This window comes from Hibiscus syriacus, unplaced genomic scaffold (assembly GCF_006381635.1).
Source record: "Hibiscus syriacus cultivar Baekdansim isolate YM2019G1 unplaced genomic scaffold, ASM638163v2 tig00116951_pilon, whole genome shotgun sequence".
NCBI classification, from domain to species: Eukaryota; Viridiplantae; Streptophyta; class Magnoliopsida; order Malvales; family Malvaceae; genus Hibiscus; species Hibiscus syriacus.
Genome location: NW_024063482.1, coordinates 2,121,267 through 2,134,216, shown reverse-complemented (window position 1 = coordinate 2,134,216; position 12,950 = coordinate 2,121,267). Strand labels below are relative to the sequence as shown.

At 36.5% G+C, this 12,950-nt stretch overlaps 3 protein-coding genes across 3 annotated transcripts; 1 reads left to right on the top strand and 2 right to left on the bottom strand.

The window, feature by feature from the left end:
- Positions 1-76: 76 nt before the first annotated feature.
- LOC120189090 (calcium-transporting ATPase, endoplasmic reticulum-type-like) lies at positions 77-4,609 on the bottom strand. Its single transcript, XM_039192423.1, has 8 exons — positions 4,492-4,609; positions 2,479-4,018; positions 2,275-2,396; positions 1,903-2,181; positions 1,414-1,797; positions 1,098-1,207; positions 796-1,024; positions 77-696 (listed from the first exon to the last, which is right to left on the bottom strand). The coding sequence occupies exons 2-8, from the start codon at positions 3,944-3,946 to the stop codon at positions 136-138; spliced, it is 3,153 nt and encodes a 1,050-aa protein (XP_039048354.1). The 5' UTR covers positions 3,947-4,018; positions 4,492-4,609; the 3' UTR covers positions 77-135.
- A 3,756-nt stretch (positions 4,610-8,365) lies between these two features.
- On the top strand, positions 8,366-11,731 carry LOC120189092 (ORM1-like protein 2). Its single transcript, XM_039192425.1, has 3 exons — positions 8,366-8,720; positions 10,135-10,283; positions 11,361-11,731. The coding sequence occupies exons 1-3, from the start codon at positions 8,535-8,537 to the stop codon at positions 11,497-11,499; spliced, it is 474 nt and encodes a 157-aa protein (XP_039048356.1). The 5' UTR covers positions 8,366-8,534; the 3' UTR covers positions 11,500-11,731.
- A 466-nt stretch (positions 11,732-12,197) lies between these two features.
- Positions 12,198-12,575, bottom strand: LOC120188981 (dof zinc finger protein DOF3.7-like). Its single transcript, XM_039192337.1, has one exon. It carries the CDS (start codon positions 12,573-12,575, stop codon positions 12,198-12,200), a length of 378 nt encoding a protein of 125 aa, XP_039048268.1.
- Between the last annotated feature and the right edge of the window lie 375 nt (positions 12,576-12,950).

Below are 12,950 nucleotides of genomic sequence, written 5' to 3'. Positions count from 1 at the left end.
TTTTAGGTTATAACAAAGGAATCGTCAACATCAACAAAAAGGAGAGCTAAAAATATATATCAAGGTAGTCCTAATTTCTGTCATGAGAACCTCTGAAGAATCTCCAGACAAATGTAAACCTGGTGCTGTTTTTCTTTATTCTGTCTTCTCTTTCATTCTATATCTTCGACTCCTTCCGAAAAATTTAAGGATCTCATCGATAAGTATGACTGGCAGTGAGACAAGAATTACCAAGAACCATTCATTCAGGCTCAAGGGAACGACAGCAAACATATTTGCCAGGAATGGGACGTAGAGTATAAGGCAGTGGAGTCCAAATGAGATTGACATGGCAACCAAAAGCCAAGGGTTCCTCCAAGGTGGCAACGTTAGCAGGCTGCTGTCTTCGGAAAGCGCGTTCAATGAATTGAACATTTCGATCGCTACTAATACAGATAGCGACAGAGTCATTGCCTTCACTTTGCCAATGGTGAAGTAGTCACACGGGCTCGAAAAAGTGATGAGGTGACCATCACTGACCATATATGGCGCCACCGAGAAATTTGACCATGTCGGGCACTCTCCCCAGTTTTGAAGCTGAGACAATTCAACTAGTGTGTGACCATCACTCACAAGGTTAATACCCATAAAAGAAGCCCGACTGTACCACAAGATGAAGATGCCAACAGTTGCTATGCCCACATAAGAACCTATTATCTACGAAACATAAATGTTGGATTTTTCAGTTTCAAAATCCCTGAAGCATGCCTTACCTTATATATTAGTAGGTATAAATTATTGTAGATCAATACTAACCAAGTAACGAAACAGGACCCAGGAGTTAATGAGAGCATCATCACTTTTACGGGGCGGTTTCTGCATTATGCCAACGTCCGGAGGATTAAACCCGAGAGCTGTCGCAGGTGGACCATCGGTAACCAAATTCACCCATAAAAGTTGCACAGGTATCATACACTCCGGTAATCCCAGAGCAGCAGTCAAGAATATGGAGATTACTTCTCCAACATTGGATGATATCATGTATCTGTGAATTTGGGAAGTGAATAAATAAGGCATATCTTAATTGCTCAGTAAAGTAGTAGAGCAAATCAACACACCTTATGAAAGCTTTCATGTTATTATAAATTGAACGACCCTCGGCAACGGCTGAAACAATGGTGCTGAAGTTGTCATCTGCCAAAACCATATCAGAAGCTTCTTTTGCTACCTGGAAAATTAAACAATGAGCATGTCAGAGTCCGAAAGGTTTTACGCAGAACTGAAATCTTATTATCCTTCTCGTTTTCTTTTTGAAGTAGAAAGGATTTATTTGAGGACCATTAGTAGGGATGAACATAAATACATTTTACCTAGGAAAAAGTCATATCAAGGCTACAAGATTTTCAAGCAAAAGAACCAAGGTGATATACTTACCTCGGTTCCGGTTATGCCCATAGCAATCCCGATATCGGCCAGTTTGAGGGCAGGTGCATCGTTCACACCATCTCCGGTCATAGCAACAATTTCTCCCATCTCTTTTAGAATCCTAACAATTTCTTGCTTATGCCTAGGCTCAGCACGAGAGAAGACCTTCCCCCATGGCTTTGACAAAGTTTCGATTTGTTGCGGAGGGGAAAGAGCCATGAATTCTTTACCAGTAAAACTTTTTGCTCTAATATCATCTCCATCAGAGAACAGTTTAATTTCACGACAAATAGCCTCAGCTGTAGATTTATTATCTCCTGTTATCACCATAACTCTAATGCCTGCTGCTTTACAATCTTCAATTGCTTTGTGAACTTCATCTCGTGGAGGGTCCTATACAGAAACAGCAAATTACATCTCTGAAAATCATTAACTTGACAATTTATTAACTGATATAAACAAAAACGAAAAAAAAAAAGTGGTTGATATATGCTTTACCCTGAGACCAACAACTCCTACAAAAACCAAGTCACTTTCAATGGAAGAATAGCAAGCTGGATCAAGCAACTTCTTATGAGCAGGATGATTCTCAGAGTAGTAGTCTGAAAATTCTCCCAGTTCATCCTTATATGCCAATCCCAAGCATCGCAATCCCTTCGAACTCATCTCGGAATTTATTGAAAACAATAGTTGCCGACAAGATTCATCCATTGGAACAAGAGATCCATCTGCAAGTTGCACGTGTGTACTACGTTCCAGTAAACTCTCAACAGCACCCTGCAGATCATGCACATCGATTTAAAGATAAAAGAAGCAATGGCATAATGAATTATTTGTAATAAAAATAATAGAAAAAAGATAGATAGACACCTTGACAAGCAGTCGGATGTGCCCAGTAGGCTCTCTGACAATAATGCTCATAGACTTTCGAACACGATCGAACTCCAAAGTTGCAAGCCTTTTTGATCTTTTGGTCCACCACTCACAGCAACCTAAGGTTTGCAAAATATCATAAATGAAAGAAGTGCAATATAATGCATGAATCTACTAAAACTAGAAAGATTTATGGCTCACCTAGTTTAACTGTGCTTCGGTCAATCAAATAGTTCGCAGCAAGCTGTGAATCACGGATTTTGTTCCTCATCTTGGCATCTGGAACTCCCATCTTTTCAACCAAAACCTTCAAAGCCGCTTCTGTAGGCAAACCTGTAGCTCGGTAGAGACGACCATCACAGAAAATCCCAGCATCATTGCAAACTGCACATATTTCTGCCATGACTAGCAAGTTAGCATCCATATTGTAACAGGTCCAATCAACAATTCCACCGTCCTTAGGATCATAGGTTGTTCCTTGAACATGGAAGATACAAGAAGTAGTGGTTTTCCCACCCAGGGTGAAGAATTCTGCAACGGACATTTGATTCGTGGTCAGAGTCCCAGTTTTATCTGAACAAATCACAGTAGTGCATCCCAAGGTTTCAACACTAGGAAGCTTCCGTACAATCGCATTCTTCTGAGCCATCTTTCTTGTTCCAAGAGCTAAAGATGTCGTGATCACAGCAGGGAGGCCTTCTGGAATTGCAGCTACAGCAAGAGCAACAGCTATTTTGAAATAGTAGGTACATTTCTCGAATGAGAAGCGGAGATTTGCAGGCCATCCATCCACCATATCCCAAGAGAGGAAGTTTTTGTAATTGATAAGCCACACAACGAGACAAACAAGTCCAATTGCAGTTGTAAGTCTGCTGCCAAATTCATCCAACTTCTTTTTCAAAGGTGTGTCGCTCTCTTCCAAAGAGGCCTCGTGTATTTGCTTCTGTATTTTCCCAATCTCGGTGTTCATTCCGGTGGAAACAACGATACAAACACAGTTACCATTCACCACAGTAGTGCCTGCGAAAACCAAATTTTCTTTCGCCTGCAGCTCGCATTCCTCTAGGAATATAGGAGCAGTACCTTTCAAAACAGGCATTGCCTCTCCTGTTAGTGCACTTTGCTCTAATCTCAAAGTAGTCGTTTTCAAAGCTGCTATTCTCATATCAGCAGGAACCTTGTCACCAACCTTTAATTCAACTATGTCACCAGGAACAAGCTTCCGGGCCGGCAGGTCAGGTACAAGGTACCCGTCTCTTAAAACCTTCCCGGATTCACATTGCATCTCCTTAAGGGCTTCAAGTGCCTTCTCAGCGTTGGTCTCTTGCCAAACTCCAACAATGGCATTGAGGACTAAAATCAAAACTATAACAAATGGCTCTACATAGGCCTCAAAACCAGACTCCTCGGATTCACTACCATGCATATATGCTAGAATGAAAGATATAAAAGCTGCAACTAGAAGGATCTTTACGAGCATGTCATCGAATTGTTCCAACACGAGCCGCCATAAGGGCTTCCCTTTCTCTTTGGCAAGCTCATTCCAACCATACTTGTCACGCTGCTTTTCCACCTCGTAACTACTCAAACCCTTGTCTAGTTTAACATTGTACTCTTTCAGACACTGCTCAACAGACCATGACCACGCAGGGAAAGGTTTTTCCTCCATTGAATCCTCGCAACTACTCAAACCCTTGTCTAGTTTAATTTTTGCTTAAAACCATATAATTTTCCTGCAAAACTGATGAGAGAAAAAACTACAATCAAGTGATAAGGAAGAGATAAAAGAATCCGAACTGTCCACCATTAGCATCATAATTAAACAAAGAAATGAATAATAAAGGTTAAAACCAAACAAAAACAGAAGCATAATCCATGAAATTATGTCGAATTACCGAAAACTACTTCAGTCATTAAAAAAATTCACCCATATGAACTAACCAGCCACTATAACAATTACTCAAACTGAATCACAACAAAGACTCATCAACCCAGAAAAAGGAAAGAAATAGGGAAAACTACTTACAGTGGCAAATAACTGCTAGTACAACTTTAAAAACTATAACTTCAGTTAATCATATGACCAAAAAAAAGTGAAAACTTTACCTCAAAAACAAAAACATACCTCAAATGACTGAAATGTTGTTACAGGAAACTTCAGTGTGCATAACAACTTAAAAAAGAAGAAAAATGTAAGAAAGAACAGAATAAAACCTTTGAATATTAATCAGGCCAAAGCAATAACATGGCTTGGGGACAAAGCAAAGTTGAAAAAAATTCTTTGTTTATATATATATAGGGTATATGTAAGAACTCTTGTCAAATAAGAGAAGAGAAAGGGGAGAAAAAAGAAGAAGGAAGTTGTTCTTGGTCAGTCTCAACCGACCCTTTGAACTTTTTGTGGTTCTATCTGTTATGGGAACGTGACTCACTTCGTGTTCGGAATTCCTTTATTTTGTCAGTTACTCTTATAGAAGGGGTGATATTAAATAATAAAATTAATAAAATATTATCTAAAATATTATTATTTTTTATTTAAAATATCATTTTTTTTAATATTTTCGGTAAAAATATACAACAAAAATAAAATCGATAGAAAAAATAATAAAATTGATAGAATTTTATCAAATCCGATAAAACACCCAATAATAACCGGTAGAAATAATAATATTTCCGGTAATTTTTTACCGATTTTGTTATTTAAATAATAACAAAACCAATAATATCTTTTTTTAACGGTATATTAAGACTGCCGCACGTGAACATTTTCACTTATAAAAAGTTAAAAACTCAAATTTTATTGGGCTAATCATATTTTAAGCCTTCAATTTCTTATTGAGAAAATTCATTTTAATTCTTGATTTTTGTTGTCAATTTTAATTTTCAAAATTTTAATTTTTTTATTAAATTATATTAGTTGACAGAAAGAGTAAAACAAGAAATAAACAAATTAAAAAGGTGTGGTGAGAATATCATATAAAGAACAAAAGTGGGGGCAGATAAGGTTGGTTTTGAATTGGGAAATGGGAAGCAACATTCCAGGAAGCTTCCTACCACTGCTAATGCTAATATACAGAACCATTGGGAACCACACCATGATTATGGTCAATGTGCTTTGCTTTAATCATCAAATCTCAACTTTACCTTATAAATGGGGCTTTTTTCCATCTTTCTTTTTTCTGTTAACTCAGAGTTTAGGTTCATTTATAATAAATCCACACTTCAAGTTATGGTTCAAGGACTGCCAACAGCTGGTAGCGTGATACAGATGCTGTCTTTGTCTCACCTCATGTCAACATTAAGTTTCCCTAAGATTCCAACACATTATATTGTATCTCAAAGAACAGACACTTGTTTTAAGTACTCCAAAAGAATGGATAAAAAAGCCAGTGCATGGCTTCTCTTCTTTAATGCCCATTAATGTTTTGGTTTCATTTAACTCCTCTCCTGTTGACGCAATATTAAGATGTGCCTGCAGAGATCTCAAGGAATCTTTTGGTTCCTCTACTGCAAACGTGCAAAGTTCATCTCTGCAACTTTGCAATCTGTATTGGACGACTTTTGCATCTTCATTATTGATATTGCCAGTTCCTTCAAGACATTAATTAAATAGGAGCTCCCTTTCATGCACTTATTATGCAATAAGGTGTGCCTGCATCCATATACACAACCAATCGTTTAAGCTTTAAATATACATACGTACCTTCGATCCATATCTTTTTATCACCCATGATTTTGACCTGAATCTCTGACCTGATGCAGTTAATAAGCACAGTCATGCAACGAAGCCCCGATTTTGAGGTTATTATAGTATTAAATTGCGGCCTCAACATAATGTAAGGGCCACATCGTAACGTCTTCAAGGTCACCGCGACACCACAAACCACATCCACAACAAAAAATTCAGTCTTCAACGTTCCGTCCGAAACGTTTATCCTCGATTCCAACCTGTTAGAAGGTTTCTTTTCCATGTTGCAATTTTTCTGGTGTGGGTTTTGGATTCTACAGAGAAAGGAGAGTTGCTTTAAACCTCTTCACTTTCTTTGTTTCATACTTGGCTACACTCTTATGGACTAAACAACATTATCAAACATATATTTATAGCGAAAAACAATGGCCAGTTCTTCTGGTCCATTGTCTTTAAATTAAAGGATTGAGAGAACATGACCTTAAAAAATTCCATCACCTTAAAAAATTCCATCACCATTTTAACTGAGTGTCATTTGCTTTACGGTTTGTGTTAGTAAATGCAACAGCAATATGTTTTTGGCTGTTATCTTCTATGACAACTGGATATTTTCTTCCTCTCCATCAGCACTGTAAAGAAGAATATGGAAGCAGCACCAACACAGCAAATGCTATACCAAAATATCATGAAAACACGATGTATTTAATAAATAATAAAAAAGACGCAACATATTTAATATATATGGTATCCATATTCTGAGAATATAAAATCTCAGAATTACATGACACCTCAAGAATACAGTATATTTTTTGTTATTAGAGATTCCGGTCGATCGTGTAATCTAACAATTCCTCAAACACAAATCTTTATGACACCTCAAGAATACAGTATATTTTTTGTTATTAGAGATTCCGGTCGATCGTGTAATCTAACAATTCCTCAAACACAAATCTTTCTCATAGAATATCCTCATGAATTCAAAGTCTTGTCACTTTCAGGTGTGTTTTTAAGAAAATCCTCAAACACAACAGTACACTTTGTAAAAAATTATATATATGTCAATGGGATATTATTGGCAAAAATGCCAGGATAATACATAATGTTAAATTTTTTCCCACAATAACGTGGTTCCAACATTATTTTTCCATTTAGGGCATTTTCTACAGCACATCTAAAGATTCTGGAATATCTAAGCGTCTTCGGGTTAAAATTTTACTTTAGGGATTACTCGAAGTCTTTAGTTAAAATAAGGTTGTTGCTGCATGTGGAGGTGGCCGGGAATTCTCGACGTCATCTTCTTCCTCTGGCATCAAAGAGAAAACTTTTATTCTGTTCACTGTTGATTGGCAGGGCATATTGTTCATTTATGTTTTACTTTAGGGATTACTCGAAGTCTTTAGTTAAATAAGGTTGTTGCTGCATGTGGAGGTGGCCGGGAATTCTCGACGTCATCTTCTTCCTCTGGCATCAAAGAGAAAACTTTTATTCTGTTCACTGTTGATTGGCAGGGCATATTGTTCATTTATGATGGATTTAAACATTAAAGATATTGTTAGTGCTTTAAAATGTACCAGTGCCTTCCCATTGCTAATGCTAGCTACCTGCACTCAATATCTTAACCTCAAAATCAACCCTACTTTAACTAAAGACGCGAGTAATCCCTAAAGATTATACATGCAAAATTTTAATCTGAAGACGCCGACATATCCCGAGGTCTTTAGGTGTGTACTGTAGAAATTGGCCTAGATAAGGAAATAATGTTGGAATTACTTTATTGTGGGGAAAAATTTTAACATTCTGTATTATCCTGACATTTTTACTGATATTATTTGAACACATAAGTTTGAATATCTATTTTAAAATGCTTATAGTGATGAATAAATATCGGTACATGTTTGAAAAAAAATCATAGTCAAGTGTAATTGTAAATAATTATACATTTAGATGAGTAAATATCAGTACAAATCATCCTAATTATATCCTCCAAACTGAAAAGTAAGAGAATTATGAATGAGTGTAATTTTAGTTGTAATAATTAGTAAATGTAATTACAGTGACATTACTTAAAAGAATCCCTATGGTTAAAAGGCAAATCTTAATGACAAGTAGCACTAAATATGATAATTAAAAATCTATAATAAAACAGGGGATAAGGCAGATTACATTCCAGTGGACATCTAATGCAGCTTTGCCCTTTCCAAAGAAAACAACAAAATAGAGAACACGACAAGTTTCTAGTCTTTGTATACTCTTGGTTCTAGGCGGAACTTAGACGGTGTCGTGTTGGTTTGGATTACATGGTTGGTTGTTGTAATTATGGTCGGTTTAGATAACTAATCTAAACGCTTTTTTGACAGAGCTTTCCAGTTTTCCATTCAAACGAGCAAATAAAGACCCATCCTTTTTTTTTACAGATAAAGGCACCTCTTTGAAGGGGCAGGGTTCGAGATTTTGATTTATAGATTCCTAAATCCAACAAGTACCCAAAAAAGCCAAGTCTTTGAAATATTCATATAGATCCATCGGAAATCAGGGTGGCTCTTGGAGTTGGTGGTTATCGGAAAAACATATGGCAAATCTGTATGTGAAAACGGTGCCAACGACGGATCTTAACCGGAACACCGAGTGGTTCATGTACCCAGGGGTATGGACTACTTATATTCTAATCCTCTTCTTCTCCTGGCTCGTTGTTCTCTCCGTCTTCGGTTGCTCTGCTGGCATGGCTTGGACCGTTGTCAATATCGCTCACTTCCTTGTGCGTTTCCTTTTCCTTTTTTTTGCAATTTTAATTGTCTTATCGTACTGAATGTTCAATTTGGATTCTTTTTTGCATGTGAATTTACCCTTTTTGTTGAAATTGGCTTTGGATGGCTTGATTTTCAGTGTTGTGATGGGTGTTTTCGATATTGATGCATCGTTATTGTCATAGATATATTGTTTAAGGTTTGAATTTCGCCTTGTGTCTCTGACCTGCACTCTACTGGGATATTTGATGAGCGTCAGATGGACCAATGGATCTTGCCATTGTTTTGCATTGTTACATCTTGAAGTTAATTGTTGTAGCCTCTGACTTATAGACGTGAAACGGGGAAATCAAGGGGTGTTTTGGCTACTGAACAATATCACTAAGTTTTGAGTATGAGATATAGTGTGGCATGTATTCAAAGTTTTCTTACGTAATCATTTTGACACGTCTCTTCTGCAAAATTAAGATTTTGCAAATGCAAACCTAGCTCTTGTTAAGATGTTTGGCAGCTTGGTTGTAGGCCTGTAAACAAACCGAATGTTGAGCGAACCGTTTGTTAACCGTTCGGCGGGAAGTTCGTTTATGTTCGTTTATTTATTAAACGAACGAACATGAATAAGATTTTGTGTTCGTTTAATTAAATGAACGAACATGAACAAAGGGCTCTTTCGTTCATTTATGTTCGTGAACGTTCGGTTATATGTTTGTTTATGTTCGTTCATTTATGTTCATTTATGTTTGTTCGTTTATGTGCATTCATTTATGTTTAGCCCAATCTCTCTATACCCATTTAAAATATTAAAGTCCAATAAATTTTAATTTGATACCCATAAATATTTTAAAATTCAATTAATTTTAAATTCAAATAAAAAAAGCTCAAAACAATTAAATAAAATATAATCCTAAAATTGTTAGGAAAGAAAAAAAAAAAAATATTTTTTCATTTATGTTCGTTTACGTTTGTTTATGTTCGTTTACATCCGTTCGTTTATGTTCGTTCATCTACATTCCTTAACTAACGAACATGAACAATAAATTTTTTGTCCGTTTATGTTTGTGTTCGTTCATTTGTTCGGTTAAAGTTAAATGAACGAACAAGAACATACCCCGTTCGTGTTCGTTGTTTCGTTTACAAGCCTACTTGGTTGTATATTTTTACCTATACTGGTATTTTGGCACCCACTTATTCATCTGATTATATCTGTACGAGGCCTTTTGACTAGTTCATTGCCGCCTCTAAAATGTTCATTTCTTCATGAAATTTCAACGTAGCTGATCTTGTGCTTCTTTCTCTTGTAATGATTTTGATTTTCTGTTGTATTTCATAGAATACAAAAGCCTTAAGTTTTTTCTATTTAGTTTCAGAACATGGCCCATCTGCATGACAGTTATCTGAACCAACATTGAATTGGTCTGTTTTCAGGTCACATACCACTTTTTTCACTGGAAGAAAGGAACGCCATTTGCTGATGATCAAGGGATTTATAATGGCTTGACTTGGTGGGAGCAGATTGACAATGGAAAGCAGCTCACACGCAATAGGAAGTTTCTAACTGTTGTACCTGTTGTGTTGTAAGTATCCTTATATGATGTTTTACAAAATTTTGGAACTTGCTTATGATTTTGTCCTATTATTCTGTGTCGCATCTCTGTCATTTGTGTGTACTCATGTTTTTTATTTCAGATATTGAATGTTGATATTCAGCCTTTTCTTTTGTTCCCCAATCATAGATAACATTGTTTTTGCCTTAGTAGTGCAATTGGATTTCTGTAACATGACTTTTATATTATGATATTTGCATAAAGTCTCCTTTCATTCGTCAAATAGTTATTCTGTTGCTTTTCTTTTAACATCTATCGAGTGTGACTACTTGTGCACAGATTTCTATGTTCTCATTAGTGAACTGGTGTTATTCAATTATATTTATAAAAAATGATAGTCTCTTTTACATTCTTTGACTCATCACCAACACGTTTATGTCAATTGATCGCTTTCAGTAAATTAGCTCTTGAGACTTAGTCAGTGCTAAGCTCTGCATGTTCATTTAGAGCAGGGCTATTTGTGAATTCTGATTCTTTATTTTTGTATAAGACATTCATCAAGGAGTCCTGCCTTATTTAAATGATTTATCCGAACTTTTTGTTAGAAGTTATTTGAAACTCAAGATAAACTGGAAACTTGGTTCATTAGGAATGGCTCAGGCCTGAGGGGCCAATATGTTTAAATGTATCACCCTTTGTCTGTGAATATATCATTAAGTATTGAAAAGACAAAAGGAAAAGAACTACTATATGATTAGATTTTAGTTTTGCTATGGGATTTGAGAGACTCCTCTCCGAAGGATTGCAGTTTATCTTCAACTTGGTGTAGACTTGCAGAGTCTTGTTTCCTCAGAGAAGTCTGATTGATTGCCTTACAAACTAGACATTGACAATATTTTGATAGATGATAGCAAACAGCATTTCATCCTTGATTCTCTCGCTTCTTTCATGAAGCTCTTTGGCATGACTTAACATATAATTCATGGTCTTTGTTTTTCCAGAGAGAGTTTGCTGTTTTTAGTCTCGGAATTTCATTTGCTGGAGTATGATACTGGGACTTGCGACTTATATTGACCATGCTTTTTTTTTTTTTCTGTTTCCTGACAGGTACTTGATAGTCTCTCATACAACCGACTACCAACATCCTATGCTCTTTTTGAACACACTTGCAGTCCTTGTGCTTGTCATTGCCAAGTTCCCCAACATGCACAAGGTTCGGATCTTTGGAATCAATGCAGACAAGTGAGTGAATATGGTGTTGAGAATACTTGGTTTTTCCTGCTAGAAAAGCCACTGCTCCTTCCCCTCTGTTAAAATGGGTATGTTTTGTATAGGAGGACATGTTGAAGGTGTCTTCTGTTTTTGTTTTCTATGACGAGTCTGCGGACTGCATTTACGAGTTCTCTTACATTATGGAATAATAAGTGTATCAAGTTTAACTTTTGTACAGTGGAGAAATCCAATGTATGTTGAATATATCATTATGCACTCATCTCCGCTTCACGTATCTTCATACTGGTATTATGTTGTAATTTATATATTTGAATCTCTTATGCCATCTCTACAACTACAAAACTAACAGGAGGCCCATGTCTAGATGACCCCAATTCGTTTTAAGCATTAATGTGAAATTGGGTGATATTGTTATGTTTATTGGATTGAAAATGCCAAGTTTTCCCAGAAACATAATCTTGTTGGTACCATGAGAAAGAATTGCACACACATATATATATATATATGCAAGTTTGTTGCTTTAAAAAAAAGTAATAATGGGACATATTTTGATATTTATTGATAATGTATATAGAAATGTCAAAAAGGAAAATTAGGTATTATATGTATATATATCATCTCTTATTGTAAACAACTATAAACAAGTAATTGCAGTTGAATGGATGATGATCTCCTTTTGTTTTTCTATTACCATGATCCTCTTCCTTGCACTCAGTCGGTCCAATATCCAGCTGAATTGCCTTGCTCCTTATTTTGATCATCAACTCCATCAGTGCTTGATGAACTCGATTCCATTTCACCAAAAGGGAATAAAACCTTTCCTCCATTCTCTTGAATACCATGGGTGCATGCAGCTTGATTTTCAAGTCTATTAATCGAAAAACCAAGGGTTGGATTATAGTCTTGCATGTAGAACCCAATTGAGCAAGGTGTAGTAGTTGAGTCCAGTGCGGGTGCTGGACGGAAAGAATTCAATCCTCTCGATGCCACTCCGGTCCTCAGTGGTTCCAAAGCCGAAGTTGAGGAGTACCTTTGCAGGTCAGCATTGTTCTCAACTTTGACCAATTTGTAGATATTGAGGTAGGCCATATGATGCAGGGGAATCCGAGACAGATGATGCTGAGCTGTCAGATTGTACCTTGATGGCGCTGAGATACCATGAGTTGGCAGATCAGCGCAAAGGCGGGAGTTGATTGTGATTTGTTCCTCATTGGGGCCGTTTTGAGTGCGTTTCAGTCTTTTGGCCATAACTTTAGCTACGGGTGTTGGAATCGCGCATAAGACCCCAATACGAAAAGCCCCTTTCGACGCGCACGCTGTCCACATTGAGCATGGCTCCATGTGACCTTTTTTTCGACATCAAATTTTGTTGTTTTCCCCTCCGAATCAGTAATTTTATTTATTTTTTTACTATTTATGGTAATATTTTGCTTGTCAATTAGGAAGTCATTTTAAATCCGATTT

Excerpts from the sequence above, each read along its gene's own strand:
- LOC120189090 (XM_039192423.1), bottom strand. The coding sequence starts at position 3,946 with ATGGAGGAAAAACCTTTCCCTGCGTGGTCATGGTCTGTTGAGCAGTGT. Across the intron at positions 2,182-2,274 it reads ACATCCGACTGCTTGTCAAG|GGTGCTGTTGAGAGTTTACT; the intron begins GTGTCTATCTAT and ends CATGATCTGCAG. Across the intron at positions 1,798-1,902 it reads TAGGAGTTGTTGGTCTCAGG|GACCCTCCACGAGATGAAGT; the intron begins GTAAAGCATATA and ends GTTTCTGTATAG.
- LOC120189092 (XM_039192425.1), top strand. The coding sequence starts at position 8,535 with ATGGCAAATCTGTATGTGAAAACGGTGCCAACGACGGATCTTAACCGG. Across the intron at positions 8,721-10,134 it reads TCAATATCGCTCACTTCCTT|GTCACATACCACTTTTTTCA; the intron begins GTGCGTTTCCTT and ends GTCTGTTTTCAG. Across the intron at positions 10,284-11,360 it reads ACTGTTGTACCTGTTGTGTT|GTACTTGATAGTCTCTCATA; the intron begins GTAAGTATCCTT and ends GTTTCCTGACAG.
- LOC120188981 (XM_039192337.1), bottom strand. The coding sequence starts at position 12,575 with ATGGCCTACCTCAATATCTACAAATTGGTCAAAGTTGAGAACAATGCT.